Source organism: Lissotriton helveticus, chromosome 1_1, assembly GCF_964261635.1.
Source record: "Lissotriton helveticus chromosome 1_1, aLisHel1.1, whole genome shotgun sequence".
In the NCBI taxonomy this organism is placed as follows: domain Eukaryota; kingdom Metazoa; phylum Chordata; class Amphibia; order Caudata; family Salamandridae; genus Lissotriton; species Lissotriton helveticus.
This window is the reverse complement of record NC_136057.1, coordinates 1,415,302,097-1,415,317,671: the sequence shown is the minus strand read 5'-3', so window position 1 is coordinate 1,415,317,671 and position 15,575 is coordinate 1,415,302,097. Positions and strand designations below refer to the sequence as shown.

At 51.7% G+C, this 15,575-nt stretch overlaps 1 protein-coding gene across 3 annotated transcripts in view; it reads left to right on the top strand.

The window, feature by feature from the left end:
* DNM2 (dynamin 2) overlaps positions 1-15,575 on the top strand; it is a 779,238-nt gene that overhangs the window by 280,593 nt on the left and 483,070 nt on the right. For all 3 annotated transcript variants that reach the window (XM_078685110.1, XM_078685099.1, XM_078685090.1), the window contains exon 5: positions 4,526-4,624. In XM_078685110.1, coding sequence (XP_078541236.1) covers positions 4,526-4,624 — 99 coding nt within the window. The remainder of the gene's footprint in view (positions 1-4,525; positions 4,625-15,575) is intronic.

Genomic DNA, 15,575 nt, shown 5'->3' with positions numbered 1-15,575 from the left:
AAGGATTTTGAGGAAGTGTTGACAGATGCACAGGCGGCTGCACGCCAGGTGATCCAGAGTGGGCTGGACACTGCTGATTCGGTTGCTCGCATCATGGGAACCGCTGTTTCCTCTAGGAGATCTGCCTGGCTGAAGTCTTCGAACTTTTCAGCGGACGTTCAGGTCGCATTATTGGATCTGCCTTTTGACAGTGTTGGACTTTTTGGAAAAAAAGCTGACGCAGCCTTAGAGAGATTTAAGGACAGTAGGGCTACTGCCAATTCTTTGGGGCTGCAGACCAGGGGTTCATCTACCAAAAGGTGTACAGGTTTCGACGTTCTTCCTTTCGCCCCTACTGGCAAGGTCAACAGCAGCAGCAGCAAAACCCCCTGTACAGGTCTTACAGGGATAAGCAAAGAGCTCGTCCTCGAGGACGTCAGCCTCCTCCTCCTCCACCTCTTCCAAACCCCCAGGCACAGAAAAGCAGCCCTAGATCCGCCATTCAGGATCATGCGGGTCCTGTAGGGGGTCGGCTTACCTATTTTCTCCGGGATTGGGAATCGGTTACATCAGATCTTTGGGTTCTCAATCTCGAAGAAAATGGGTATGCTCTTCCTCTTCGGGAATTCCCTCCAAATTACCCTCCTTGCCAAGGTTTTTGCACGGAGGAACACCTGTTACTCCTGCAGGAGGAAGTCCAGACACTGTTAAGAAAGGGTGCGATAGAGTTGGTTCCAGAGCAGGAAAGGGGTCAGGGATGCTACTCCCGGTATTTCATGATACCCAAGAAGGATGGCAGGCTTTGTCCAATCCTGGATCTCAGGATCTTGAACCTTTACCTGAAACAGTAGAAGTTCAAGATGCTCACCCTTGCACAGGTTCTTCAGGCGCTGATGGAAGAAGACTGGATGGTGTCAATAGACTTGCAGGATGCATATTTTCATATCCCTATCCTGCAGTCGCACAGGAAGTATCTCCGTTTTACTGTGGGTTCACAGCACTACCAGTTTGTGGTCCTACCGTTTGGCCTTACTACTGCGCCTCGAGTTTTCACCAAGGTGATGGCTGTGGTGGCGGCACATCTCAGAAGGTCAGGGGTTCCGGTATTCCCTTATCTGGACGATTGGCTGATCAAAGCTGAATCCCCAGAGATAGTGCTCCATCATTTGCAAGAAACAACTCAGTTGTTACACAGGTTGGGTTTTTCAATAAATGTACCCAAATCTCACCTGGTGCCCTCCCAGCGCAACCTGTTCATAGGTGCGGTACTGGACACAACTGTGTGTCGTGCATTCCCTCCTCCTCAAAGGGTTCGCGACATACAGGGGTTGATTCCTTTATTTCACAATGGAGCGGTCGTTCCAGTTCTGAAGGTCCTTCGCCTGCTCGGTCTGATGGCTTCCTGCATTCTGATGGTCAACCATGCATGCTGGCACATGAGGGTGCTCCAGTGGTGCCTCCGCAGGCAGTGGTATCAGCACAACGGAGATTTCAGGGAGTCTGTGAGGATCTCCAGAGAAACTGCAGCAGATCTGGCTTGGTGGGGAGTGGAAGGCAACCTGTCTCAAGGAAAGCCTTTTCAACTGCCTCCATCGGTGGTCACAGTGATAACGGATGCATCCACTCTAGGGTGGGGTGCTCATCTGGGGGATCTGGAGGTCAAGGGTCTTTGGTCTCCAGAGGAAAGGTTGCTTCACATCAACCTTCTGGAATTGCGGGCGATACGTTTGGCACTCAAGGCCTTCCTTCCTTCCTTCCCTTCGCGGTCGGTCGGTTCAAGTCCTGACGGACAACACCACCGCAATGTGGTATGTCAACAAGCAGGGAGGAGTAGGGTCGCAGAGTCTCTGCAGAGAGGCTCTGCGTCTCTGGTCCTGGGTTCAGGACCAACAGATTTGTCTGATGGTAAATCATCTGGCCGTGGTTCTGAACGTGCGTGCAGACAGTCTCAGTCGGCGGTTCTCGGCCGACCACGAGTGGAGGCTTCATCCAGAGGTGGTTCGTCACGTCTTTCGGACGTGGGGGACTCCTCAGGTGGACCTGTTCGCCACTTGCGAGAATGCTCACTGCCTGTCATTCTACAACCTCCAGTATCCGATGCGGGGAGCCTTGGGGGACGCGTTTCAGTTGAGTTGGGACTCACGGCTCCTTTACGCGTTTTCCCCTCCATACCCTTGATTCCTCGGGTTCTGAGGAAGATTCGCCAAGACCGGGCCCAAGTTATATTGATCGCCCCGGATTGGCCAAGAAGGGTGTGGTACACAGATCTTCTCCACCTCTCCTCATGCCTGCCGCTCTGTCTCCCTTTCAGGGCAGATCTCCTCTCAGATGGAGGGGCAGGTTCTACACCCCCACCTCCAGACCTTACACATTCATGCCTGGAGATTGAACGGGGCAACCTGAATTCCTTTTCTCTCCCACACGATGTGGTGGATGTCATTCTTTCGGCCAGGCGTGACTCCACTAAATCTATGTATTCGTACAGATGGTCTAAATTTGTCTCTTGGTGTGGAGAGAAATCCGTTGACCCTTTGAAGGCTTGTTTGTCTGATATACTACAGTTTGCACTTTCGCTGTGGCTACAGTCAAGGGTTATCTTTCGGCATTGTCTGCATTTCTCTGTTTGCCGGATCAGCCGTCTCTATTCAAATCTCCTGTAGTTTTAAGGTTTCTTAAGGGTCTCACTAATAAATTCCCCCCTACTCCCTTATTGTGCCTCAATGGGACTTAAATCTGGTCTTAACCTACTTGATGGGTTCTCCCTTTGAACCCTTGCACAAGTGTCCCATGAGAATTTTGTCTTTTAAGACGGTCTTCCTGGTCGCAATTACCTCGGCAAGGAGGGTAAGTGAGCTTCAAGCTCTTAGTTCAAAGCCCCCATTCTTGACCATTCATGCTGAACGAATGGTTCTTAGGACCAGGGCTGCTTTTCTGCCTAAGGTGGTAGCTCCCTTCCATCTAGGACAGTCTATTACCCTTCCTACCTTTTATCCTCCCCCCTCACCCTTCCAAGGAGGAGGAGAGACTACACCGTCTGGACCCTAAGAGGGCGGTGAGCTTTTATCTCGATAGGACTAAAGACTATCCTTTGGATGACCAGCTCTTTGTGGGATTTACTGGCAGCTAGAAAGGAAGAGCGGTGCACAAGCGCAGTCTTTCAAGATGGATTATTCTATGCATCAAGATCTGCTACTCCTTTGCGGGGAAGGACCCTCCAGAGGGTATAAGAGCTCACTCTACTAGAGCAAAGTCATCAACATCTGCTTTGTCTAGAGGTGTACCTGTTCAGGACATTTGTAGGGCGGCTACTTGGGCCTCCCTCCACACTTTTGCAAAGCATTACTGTTTGGATGCTGAGGTGAAGAGGGACGGTCGCTTTGCGCGCTCTATCCTCCAGGATTTTCTGGTATAGGAGAGTGGACTCCCTCCTCCGGGAGTGGGGACTGCTGTGGGACTCTATTCACAAGGTGAGGAATCCACTGGCAGATGTATCTATCAGAAGAACAAGTTACTTACCTTCGGTAACGCTTTTTCTGGTAGGTACAGTATCTGCCTGTGGATTCCTCACTGACCCACCCACCTCCCCGTTGTCCATCCTTCTATACCTGAGTTACTGTAATGTAATGTGTATATATATTTTATTGTCAAGGAAATGTTTGTTTCAATTGCTTTCCTGCATTGTTACCTTGACATTTATGTACTGTGTATACTGTGTATATATCTACTGTCATTGGTCCGTCCGTGTGCCTCGAAGGCACGGGAAAAAAGGGCGGAACTGATGACATCACTCCGGCGTGGGCCTATTATGGTGTCGGTGATGTCAGCGGAGTCGCGCGCGATGCCGTGCCTCTATGACGTCGTCCATGTCGGTGCGAAGCTACAAAAAGAATTTCCGAATGTTGCTGACGCAAGGGGGATATTCACATGGTGAGGAATCCACCGGCAGATATACTGTATCTACCAGAAAAAGCGTTACCAAAGGTAAGTAACTTGTTCGGTTTGCAGTACTGCTTAATGTCAATAACTAGAAAGTAGGCGTGGTGGACTGCAGTTTTTATTCTTGAGCAGTGTCTCTTGTGAATGTGCAAGCTGTGTGTAGGGACAGTAGACATATGCTGTACAATATACCTTGCTGGACACTGTGTGTGCGCCTGTTAAAAGCATTATGAAATGTGTTAATATGGAAGTAAAAATTGGATTACACGTCTCATTCAAGTAAGAAATGGAAGCTTTGGTGGGTCTTTTACTTGGATGTTGCCTGTGTATTAACATCAACTCTGACAGTCACTCCCACTACCAGGGCAGCCAAGATGGAATTTCATATTCACTTCAGAACTGTGAAACCATAAATAGAAGTTTCAGTAGCCTTAAATGTGCACTACTGTATGTGCCCTTGCTGTGGTGCTGTAGCGTCACATGTAGCAGATTAACAAGCTTGTGTTGTGAGATTGTATTGTCCGCATTTGCTTATTCGTTACTTGGCATTTCAAGCACGCTGTCTGTTACTTTGAATATATGTTCATGAAAGCACACTGTCTTTTTGTAGGTTTGCGTACCATCGGTGTCATTACCAAGCTAGATCTGATGGACGAGGGCACTGATGCACGGGAAATCCTGGAGAACAAGCTGCTGCCATTACGGAGAGGTATGAGTTGGCTGATTGGGAACTGGTGGAGCGGTGTGATGTCCTCTTAGAATAATGGGAATATGGTCAGTGGTTTCATATTTAAGTAGCTAGACCATGTCATGAAGGCCTGCAACACTTAGGCCAAAGGGGCAACATGAGGGAGGTCTCTGGTTCAAATAGTTATCCCAGAAGGTAAGATCCAGGTTCTGCATGGGACCAGAAAAGAATTCCCTGGTTTTTGTTGTGCCCATATGAGTGAGGTTCCACAATCTGCCGTACCGTAAGGCTACATGAAGGATGCCTGCTTTTTAGATAGGGCCATGGGAAGACATCCCCAGGTTTTAACTGGGCCATCTGAGGGTGTCTGCAGGTCTACTTGGGGCGCATGAGATGGAAATTCCAAGCTCTAGTTGGAACCTGGAGAGAGCGCTTGTTTTTGGTTGTGGTCACCTGGTGGAGACCTAAGGTTCCAAGTTATGAACCTTTCAAGAACTTATGTACAACAGGGGATTTGAAGAGGGCGGCTGGATCAGGTAACCACAGAAAGGCTAGGATGGAAGAAAGATAGCCCTTTAAGGTGCCCAGGGCAGAGCCCTGCTGGACAAGAGAAAGGATGGAGAAGGACTTGAGAGTGGAGCAGAAAGAAGGTCAACCCTTGTCTCTGCAAACCAGGCCTCAAGATTTAGGTAGACGACCAGGTGTGGAATGCCAATGTATAGGTAGGAATAGAGAATCACATGAGGGCAGACCCTGGGTCTAGTAAGGCAACAATATGGAAGTCTGACATTTAGGGTGTGAGGGGAGTCCTCTAATTCTAGTGTGGGCTATAGGACAATAGAAAATTGACCTCAGTTCGGTAGAAGGCCTCTGGATCCGGCTGTAACATAGATGTAGTCCTTTGTTCTGATAGAGCATATTGGACTACAAAAGGAGTCCTAAGGATATTTTTGTTATCCAGGCCAAGGAGCATAATGAACTCTTGTTTGCCTCTATTCCTGTGATACATCCACACATCCTGCCAGTGGACTTGTATTGTGACCTGATGCTTTCTACCACCAGACACTTTAGTTCATAGAGTTGCTCGTTGAGAATCCCAGTCACCCATGCTTATTGCAAATAATATATTTCTATCACTCTGTCTTGACGGCCTATATTTTAAATAAATCCAGATCTATCCATAAAAAAAACCTATAACTCATGAGCTGCATTTTGGGGGGAAAACACAGCCCTGTAATTTTAACGGGTCGTGTGTTTGAGGCGTGCTGCACCTGCTGGGTCCTTTACTTTGACACTATGTGAGCAAACCTTTGCAGAAGACCTAGCACCCTTAAAAGAAGCATCAGAATGCTGGTCTCATCTTAGGCATTGTAAGCAGATTTCTGTACCTAGGATTCCAGATAAAAATATGCTTTGCTTAGTTTTGAATGTTGTTTCAAAACTAAGCAGCACATTGTACATAAGGTAGCACATTGTACATAAGGCACATTTCATAGACCATTGCATTGTTTCGGCTCAGCCTCTGGGAGGCCATCACAAATGTATTTTTTCTTAATTTTGAAAGGTAATGCTTCACTGAAGCATCGGGAGTGAATGATGCTTTAAATAACAGTTTTATTGATGTGTGTAGCAAACAATCTGTGATTAGTATGGTGGGCAGAAGCACCCCCATGTAGTCCGTTTATTGAAGTGCTTTTGTCTTGATTTTCCAATCTCTCCCCCAATAACCTTTCTTCAGAAAACATGGTTAAGAGCTAGAGGGTCTTGAGTCCATATGTGATGTATCTGCGTTTCACAGTTCTCGATCTAGGAGTCCCGTCGTGAACACATAGGACTGCCCCACAGTAGAAAGCACTGTAGTAGCGGTCTGTGCATTCACTGACTTGAGAGTAAGATCTAAGTGAACTGCCAGTCCTCCACGCTCACACTGATTGTTCTCTATATTGTTCATGTGTCAAACAATGCGACGTACATGCTGCTGGCATGTTCATTTAATTTACAGTTGTTTCAGACCTAATTTTATTTGGGTGTTTTGAGCGGAATCAATAAAATCTGAAAGAAACAGGTTAGTATTAGATTCCTTACCTTAGAATATCCCCAGGCGTCAGTCTGGATCCGGAAACTTTTGCGTAGCAGTACCCCTGCGCGTCGGTAGGCGTCGTCTGCAGGCGTCCCCTGCGGCTCCGCGTCGTCGGCGTCGTGCGCCGTGATGACGTCGCTGGAGTATATAGACGCCGCCTCCGCGCGCTGACGTCAGTTCTTCTTTTTTCCGCGCCAGTTAGCGCAGATCCGAAGAGCAGTACTCCGGTCTTTTGACCAAGTGTTTGTAAAACTTTATCTTTCTACGGTGCCGGTAGGATGCCTGGGTTTAAGAGCTGCGACGAGTGCGACCGCATGATGTCGGTCACCGACCACCATCGACTCTGCCTCCGGTGTCTGGCCGCGGACCACGACGTGGAGTCCTGCGTCGACTGTCGGGCCTTGACTGGAAAAGCTAGGCGGGAGCGGTCCCGCAAGCTTCTCGAGCTCCGAGTGTCGGCCCCGCGTCGAGAGCGGTCCCGGTCCGGTCGGAGGTCGAGGGAGCGGTCGAGGGAACGATCGCGGGGCCGCCATGGGCGCTCCGGGAGTCGCCACCATTCCTCCGGTTCGTCAGGTAAGCACAAGAAGTCGGGGCGTCGCCATCGCACCCCCGACTCCCCCCGACGCCCGCGTGATGCGGCCGGGGGCTCGGGTGGCCCCACCCCCGCGGGCCCGCGTGGGTCACCGACGCCGTCTACCCCATACCCGTCGGTCCCTGGGGAAGGCGCGTCGCGTGAGGAGATCGAGGCCTTCCTCATTGCTATGAGGGCGAGGTCTCCTCCGGCGGGGCCTACGACGCCTGCGGGGCCGTCGGTCCCGTCTGGGGGCCCGAGCGGTTCGGGTGCTTCTGCCCCGACGCCACCGGTGGCTCCGGTCCCGGCGCCGCTGGGTCCCTCAGGTTCGTCGCCGGCTGGTCTCCCGGCCTCTCCGGCGTCGGTTCCTTTGGGCCAACCCGTGGTACCGCCTCCGCGTGGTGCAGCGACTCCGCCGTCGGCTCCGGCCGGCGTCGGGTCCCCGGCACCGACGCCGCGCGGCGCCACCCCCATTCCCTCCCCGACTCCGGACACGGAGTCGGACCGGCGTCGGCCGACGCCGGATCCGACGCCGATGGGGCCCGTTGACCCCGATGTCTATATCGTCGACCCAGAATATGGGTATGATGAGGATGAGTATGGAGAGGGTTGGGAGGGGTCTGAGGACCCTTTATCCCGTGCCTGCCAGTATGATGTGGACTGGGTAGGTGATCTGGGTGATGCCAGTGGCCTGGACGAGTCGCCCAACCCTGGGTTTGTCTCCCCGTCCCCTGTGGCGTCTGAGGCAGGTGCTGCCTATTCAGTGGTCCTGATGAGGGCTGCCAAGGCCTTACACCTTGAGCTCCCCGTCGCGAAGGTCAAACCGAACATTCTGACCGAAGTGTTTAAACCGCAGTCATGCCCCCAGGAGCCTCTGCTGCCGTTTAATGAGGCCCTGACGGATGTCCTTTTGGGCACCTGGTCCAGGCCCGCTTCCGGTGCACCGGTTGACCGGAATGTGGCAAGGCGTCACCGTCCATGCTCGGACGACCCTGCCTTTTTATCCACCCATCCCTCCCCGGAGAGTCTGGTGATCCAGGCCTCCACTTCGCAGTCCGCATTTCCGTCGGCTCCGCCCGATCGGGAATCAAAGCGGTATGACCAGTTTGGTAAAAAGGTCTTTTCCTCTTTGAGCGCTGGACTGCGGTCTTGTAATACCGCGTGCCTCTTGGGCCGCTACACCCACTCCCTGTGGGATACGGTCGAAGAGTGTTTGCCGCAATGCCCCCAGGAAGTGCGGGACAAGCTCACCCGGGCCTTGGTTGAAGGCCGGGATGCGGCGCGGTACTCGATCCGTTGTGGTCTGGACACAACCGACTCCCTGGGACGGGCCATGTCCACGACGGTGGCGATTCGTCGCCATGCTTGGCTGAGATCTGCCAACTTTTCGCCAGACGTCCAAAATACACTCATGGACATGCCGTTTGATGGCAGTCGCCTGTTTGGTGACAAAGCGGACCACGCGCTGGAGCGCTTCAAGGACTCCAGGGTCACGGCCAAGTCCTTGGGTCTTTCGACCCAGCGCCAGCAGACGGGTTCGTTTCGCCCCTTTCGTGGCCAAGGGAGGGGCGGTCCCACACGTGCTGCCAGCCACGCGCCGCAGAACGCCCCCCAGCGCGGTGGCGGCCGTGGTTTCCGCCGTGGTGGCGGTAGAGGCCAGCGGCGTGGTCAGTCCACGCCTCCCTCCGCTGCTGCATCCAAGCCTTCCTAGTCCGAGCTTTCGGGCTCACGTGACGCCAGTGGGTGGCAGGGTTCGCCATCACCACTCCCGCTGGCGCGCGATAACATCGGACAGGTGGGTGCTGCAGCTCGTTCGAAGGGGCTATGCCCTCCCCTTCGAGTCCACTCCTCCAGCCATGCCACCGCAGAACCACCGTGTTTCGGGGGACCACTTGACACTTCTGCAGGAGGAAGTTACGGCCCTCTTGGCCAAGGGGGCCATCGAGCGCGTTCCTGGGCCAGAAGTAGGGTGTGGTTGCTACTCCCACTACTTTCTGGTACCCAAGAAGGACAAGGGAGGCCTGCGTCCTATCTTGGACCTGCGGAACGTCAACGGCTTCCTCCGGAAGGAGAAGTTCAAGATGTTGACTTTGGCTCAGGTCTTGGCTGCTCTAGACCCACGAGACTGGATGGTAGCGTTGGACTTGCAGGATGCGTATTTTCACATCCCCGTCCTGCCGGCCCACCGGCGTTACCTGCGGTTCACGGTAGGCCACGAGCACTTTCAGTTTATCGTGCTCCCATTCGGCCTTACCAGCGCCCCACGGGTGTTCACGAAAGTGATGGCGGTGGTCGCAGCTCATCTGCGCCGGTTAGGGGTTTCAGTCTTCCCCTACCTCGACGACTGGTTGTTGAAGGCGGGCTCGCCCCAGACAGTCGTCCACCACCTTCAGATGACGGCAGACCTCCTGCACGAGCTGGGGTTTTCCATCAATGTGCCGAAATCACACCTGTGTCCCTCTCAAAAGCTCCTTTTCATCGGGGCGGTTCTCGACTCGGCGCAGTTTCGGGTTTATCCCCCGGAACGGCGGGTCCGGGATATTCAGGCTCTGATTCCCATCTTTCAGCCGTTATCCCGGGTTTCGGTCAGGTTGACGCTGCGGCTTCTGGGGCTGATGGCCTCCTGCATCCTACTGGTGCATCACGCCAGGTGGCGGATGCGGGCTCTGCAGTGGGACCTGAAGTTTGTGGGCCCAGCATCAGGGCAACCTATCCGACCATGTCCTGATCTCGGAGGGCACTGCGAGACAGTTGCAGTGGTGGCTTACGGACCGCGATTGGGTCAGAGGCAGATCCCTCTCCCTTCCCCAACCGGAGCACGTGGTTGTGACGGACGCGTCCCTCCAGGGCTGGGGTGGCCACTTGGGAGAGGCGGAGATCAGAGGCATCTGGTCTCCGGCGGAGTCCCGGCTCCATATCAACCTGTTGGAGCTACGGGCGATTCGCCTAGCACTGAAGGCATTCCTCCCCTTTGTCAACGGGAGTGTAGTGCAGGTGTTCACGGACAACACCACCGCCATGTGGTACTGCAACAAACAGGGCGGTGTGGGGTCGTGGACCCTTTGCCAGGAGGCTCTGCGTCTCTGGCAATGGCTGGAACGTCAGGGCGTGACTCTGACGGTTCAACACCTGGCAGGTTCTCTGAACGCCAGGGCGGACGAACTCAGCCGTCGGTGCTCGGTGGATCACGAATGGCGTCTGAACTCGGACGTGGCGAGAGGCCTCTTTCAGCAATGGGGAGAGCCTTGGTTAGATCTATTCGCCACAGAAGAGAACGCGCAATGTCATCAGTTCTGCGCGTTGGAGTTTCCAAGACGGCACTCGCTCGGCGACGCCTTTCGGCGCGAGTGGAGTTGCGGTCTGTTGTACGCCTTTCCGCCTATACCACTTCTGCCCAGAGTGCTGAAGAAGATCAGGCGCGACCGGGCCCAAGTTATCCTTGTGGCTCCGGACTGGGCTCGAAGGTACTGGTATCCCGAGCTACTCAGCATGACAGTCGGTCCCTCGATCCGCCTGCCCCTTCAGGAGGACCTTCTGTCGCAGCAGCAGGGGACGGTCCTCCACCCGAACCTGTCCAGTCTCCACCTCCATGCTTGGAGATTGAGCGGCGACAGTTGAGGCCATTTGACTTGCCTCCTGAAGTCTGTGATGTTATTCTGGCAGCCAGGCGTCCCTCCACAAAGTCGGTATACGCCTGCCGGTGGAACAGATTTGTGGCATGGTGCACAGCAAAGGCTGTGGACCCCCTTTCTGCCCCTCTGTCTGAGGTTCTCCTCTTCCTTCTTTCCCTTGCCCAGCAGGGCTCTGCTCTGGGCACTATCAAGGGCTATCTTTCTGCCCTTTCCGCCTTCTTAAGGCTACCTGATCAGCCATCTTTATTCAAGTCCCCTATTGTATTACGATTCTTAAAAGGCATCACGCACATGTATCCACCTGCTCCGTTCGTGATGCCTCAGTGGGACTTGAACCTGGTTCTGACTTTCCTGATGTGTGCTCCCTTTGAGCCTCTTCATTCCTGTCCTCTCCGTCTTCTCACTTTAAAGACGGCCTTCCTGGTTGCCATCACCTCTGCCAGGAGAGTGAGTGAGCTCCAGGCCCTTTCTGTTAAACCTCCTTTCTTGTCTGTTCATCCTGACAAGGTGGTTCTTAGGACTAGACCTTCTTTCCTGCCCAAGGTAGTCTCTGCTTTTCACATTGGGCAGTCCATCACCTTGCCCTCCTTCTTCCCGCCTCCGCATCCTTCAAAGGATGTAGAGCGGCTCCATCGTCTGGACCCAAAACGTGCGCTTTCATTTTACATGGATCGCACACGCCAGTTCCGGGTGGATGACCAACTGTTTGTTGGCTACGTGGGTGAGAAGAAGGGAAGGGCGGTACAGAAACGAACCATCTCTCGGTGGGTCGTCCTGTGCATCAAAGCATGCTACTCTTTGGCTCGGAAGGAGCCTCCTGTTGGGCTGAGGGCCCATTCCACTCGGGCTACGGCGGCTACTACTGCCCTGGGCCGGGGAGTCCCTTTGCAGGACATTTGCCAGGCGGCTACGTGGGCCTCGCTGCACACCTTTGCGAGGCACTACTGCCTGGACAGTCAAGTCCGGAGGGATGGCTTCTTTGGCCGTTCGGTCCTCCAGGACTTTCTGGTGTAGGTTGTATTGGTTCGCAGACCCACCACCGGGGTTGGTATTGCTGGGGTATCTATTCTAAGGTAAGGAATCTAATACTAACCTGTTTCTTTCAGATGAACAAGTTACTTACCTTCGGTAACGATATATCTGTAAGAAACAGTAGTTAGTATTAGATTCCTTACCGCCCCACCCATCCTCCCCGTTCTGCGAACTGATACCTAGGGTTAAGGACATCCCTTTCAGGGCCCTAGTTTCAAATGGCACCAGTGTTAGTTCTCACATGGCTCTGCGTGTTCTGGCGCGGAAAAGCTGTGTGCAAAGAACTGACGTCAGCGCGCGGAGGCGGCGTCTATATACTCCAGCGACGTCATCACGGCGCACGACGCCGACGACGCAGAGCCGCAGGGGACGCCTGCAGACGACGCCTACCGACGCGCAGGGGTACTGCTACGCAAAAGTTTCCGGATCCAGACTGACGCCTGGGGATATTCTAAGGTAAGGAATCTAATACTAACTACTGTTTCTTACAGATATATCGTTACCGAAGGTAAGTAACTTGTTCTTCAAGAACCTTTTCCACTCATCCTTCATTCTTAAAAAAAGCACTCTTCCACAAACTAGTTCAATATCAAGGATTAGGAAATACATATAGAAGAATAGGAAAATGTGCATTTTTGTATTTAAACAATGGGTTGCACTACCCACAACATCAGCAATAAAAAAAATGAATGTCCTCTTGCATGTAGGATTATTCCCCCTCCTCCTCGTATGGGAGTAAGTGGGTGACCATTTGGCCAGGATCTAAGAGCCACTAGTATTTACGACCTACATCTTCTAGTTCTTGTTGTTTCTCTTCTACCTAAAGAAACTGGTGCAGTAGTTCCGCTTACACCTTAATTGGAGACCATTGGTCATTAGAGGAATCCTCAATGGTGTATTTTGCAAATGTGAGGCAGAATACGGCAAACTTGCTGTTGAGGAATCACTCAACCTGACTGGCCGAATGGATCACCATGTTGATGTTGATTTTTTCTGCTGGTCAATGTGGTGAAAGCCTTCTGGTTCATCAGCAGGAATGGTTTTGTTGACAACAGTCTTGTCAGTTGAGGGGTCTTTGACTATGATTTGGTTTATGAGGGAGTCCGGAACTACTTGGTACTTAATAGGGAAGTTATCAAGTAACTCTAGTTGATGGATAAGGCTTTTGCATTGGCAAGGATGCTCTTCGTGAGGCATAAGATCAAACCCTTATTCTGTTGTCAATAAGAGAGGTCTTGTCATAGGCTGAAGGCATGATTTCCGCAGAGGAAGCCTTGATAGTGCTGAAATGTACACCTTTTATCTGCGGGGTTCAGTTTGATTGAGGGTTTTCACCTTTTTTGGTTTGATAAGGACAGCACCCCTACTCCCATACGACTCCCCTCCCCAGAGAAAGCTGCCTCTCATGGCCAACTCCTATCCATGTGATTTAGGATTTTCTGTGACGGGAAGGTCGATGCTGTTGTCATGGGGTGCAAACACTGTAAACCTTATTAGTTGCAACAATCTATTTAGGGCAAGTGCTGTGCAGACAATAAAATGTTTAACCTGTGAAGGAGGCACAGCCAAGGCGAGAATTAGTGTTTTAAGTAATTGTAGATTCTCTAAGCGCCCCTATGTCCCCTTGCTAACCGCGGACAGCTTCACAGGAAGCCCAAAGACTATTGCACATAAGGTGATGGAAAAAAACAAAGAAAAATAAAGGCAAGTAAGGCAATTTTTACAGCATTAGATCTTTCATAGATTGAAATGCATTCCCCCTTGTCAAGGTGGGAGCCCCATGTGAACCTTACAGTAGGTGTAAGAGTGCAGCAGCCCTGGAAGGCTCCAACCAATGTCACAAGAGTAGCATAATCAGCTCATTGAAAAAGGCCTGCAGTCCAGCCATTGAGGTGAGCATGCACTAAGGTCCTCTTAATTGAGATATGTACCAAATGAAAGTGGCACCAAGGCGAGCGACAATACAGATTTTCCTCTCGCTCATCCTTATCATGTATAGATTTTCTTATGCCAGCTACAGATATGGCAGGAGTTTAGCGGGTGAGGATGTTCCCAAGAGGCTTGTCTTATCATTCCCCAGTGAAACTACACAATAGGGGTGCCCTCATGGGTACACGGTAGGGCTGACGTTTTAACATCTGGTGGTTAACAGATAAAAGCTTCTCTGATAAGCTTAGGGAGGAGGTGACCTGTTTGTACAATATCAATGCTGGTTCAATTGCGTTGGCGACAGCAGTTTGAGAAGGTTTTAGGACCGTCGTCCACTTCCGGATTAAGGCTCTAATTACAGTGTAAAAGATGGACCGAGGCTGCAAGATTGACACCCTTGGGGCAGAAATTTTACACCTCGAGCAATAGGCTCTTGTGGTTAGCTATTCAAAGTCAGATCTATGAAAGGGTAAAAAGAGCTGAAGAAATTGTTCTGGTTGGTGACAGAGCTCCTCCCTAAAATAATCCTGCATATCCATTGCAGCAAGGTGTTCGTTTGTGATGCGAGCTTGATGGCGGACGCAACCTGTCACTAACAACCCCACCCCCTCAATGAGGAGGGAAGAACTTGATGCTCCGATCTCTGAAAAGGACCTACAGCAGGTTTTTGCTTCCATGAACATTGGCAAAACTCCTAGTCCCAATGGGTTCTCTACAGAGTTCAACAAATACTCCTAAGTAGTTGCCCGTCATCTCCTAAAGCTTTATGAAGAAGTGGGACAGTTCGGGGCACTGCCACTTGACCGCCATGATGCCACAATTGTGGTTATCCCCCAAGCCTAGAAAGAACCCTAGTGGCTGCCCCTTCTATCACCCAGTCTCACTGCAAATCATTCAAACCCAAATCCTCGCCAAATTCCTCGTAGATAGTCTAGTTGGGGTAATATGAACGCTTGTCCATGTGGATCAGAGTGGTTTTATACCACACAGAGCACTTGTTACTACATTTGCCTTTTGCAAGTAGCCCTCACTAGAGCGGCTGAGTTGTCAGAAGCTTTGGCTCTAATTCATATTGTCTTTAAAAAGGCATTCAGTTGGGTACATTTACTTTTTATGCTCTGAATTCTGCTGGGAGATCTGGGAGATGCTTATACAATGATTCCTAGTTTCAAGATATAGTGAACAGGTTGTTGTCCGCACCTTTTCCGGAAGGGCAAGGTATTTGGCAGGGTTCCTCCCCCTCGCTCTACTCCTTTTTGCATTGTTAGCAGATCCACTGGCAGAGTGAATTAGGTGTGACACCCAGGTACGTGGATTTAAGTGACGGTAAGGATATGAAGATCATATCTCGCTTATGCATACAATTCCCAGAATGCCTCCTGAGGCTGATGGCAATTCTGCAGATCTACGGAGAATAATTTGACCTTTGGGTTAATTGGGATAGGCACAATGCGTTCCGATTGGCTGGTGTCATCCCAATGTCTTAGCCCGGGTGGCACTGTGTCGGACCATTGAGTACCTGGGTGTGCACATTTCCATAGATCCAAAGCAGTGCTGAGTCCAAAACGTTTACCTCCATCTGACAAAAACCAAGAAGGAATTGTTGGCATGGGAGAATCTGCGCTTTTCCATAATGGGCTTGGGGGGCTCTTCAAAGAGTCTTCTGTATTCTTCAAAGCTACCCAAGCACCCTCCCTGCTATCTTGTTTTTAGACCTAAATGCTGTCC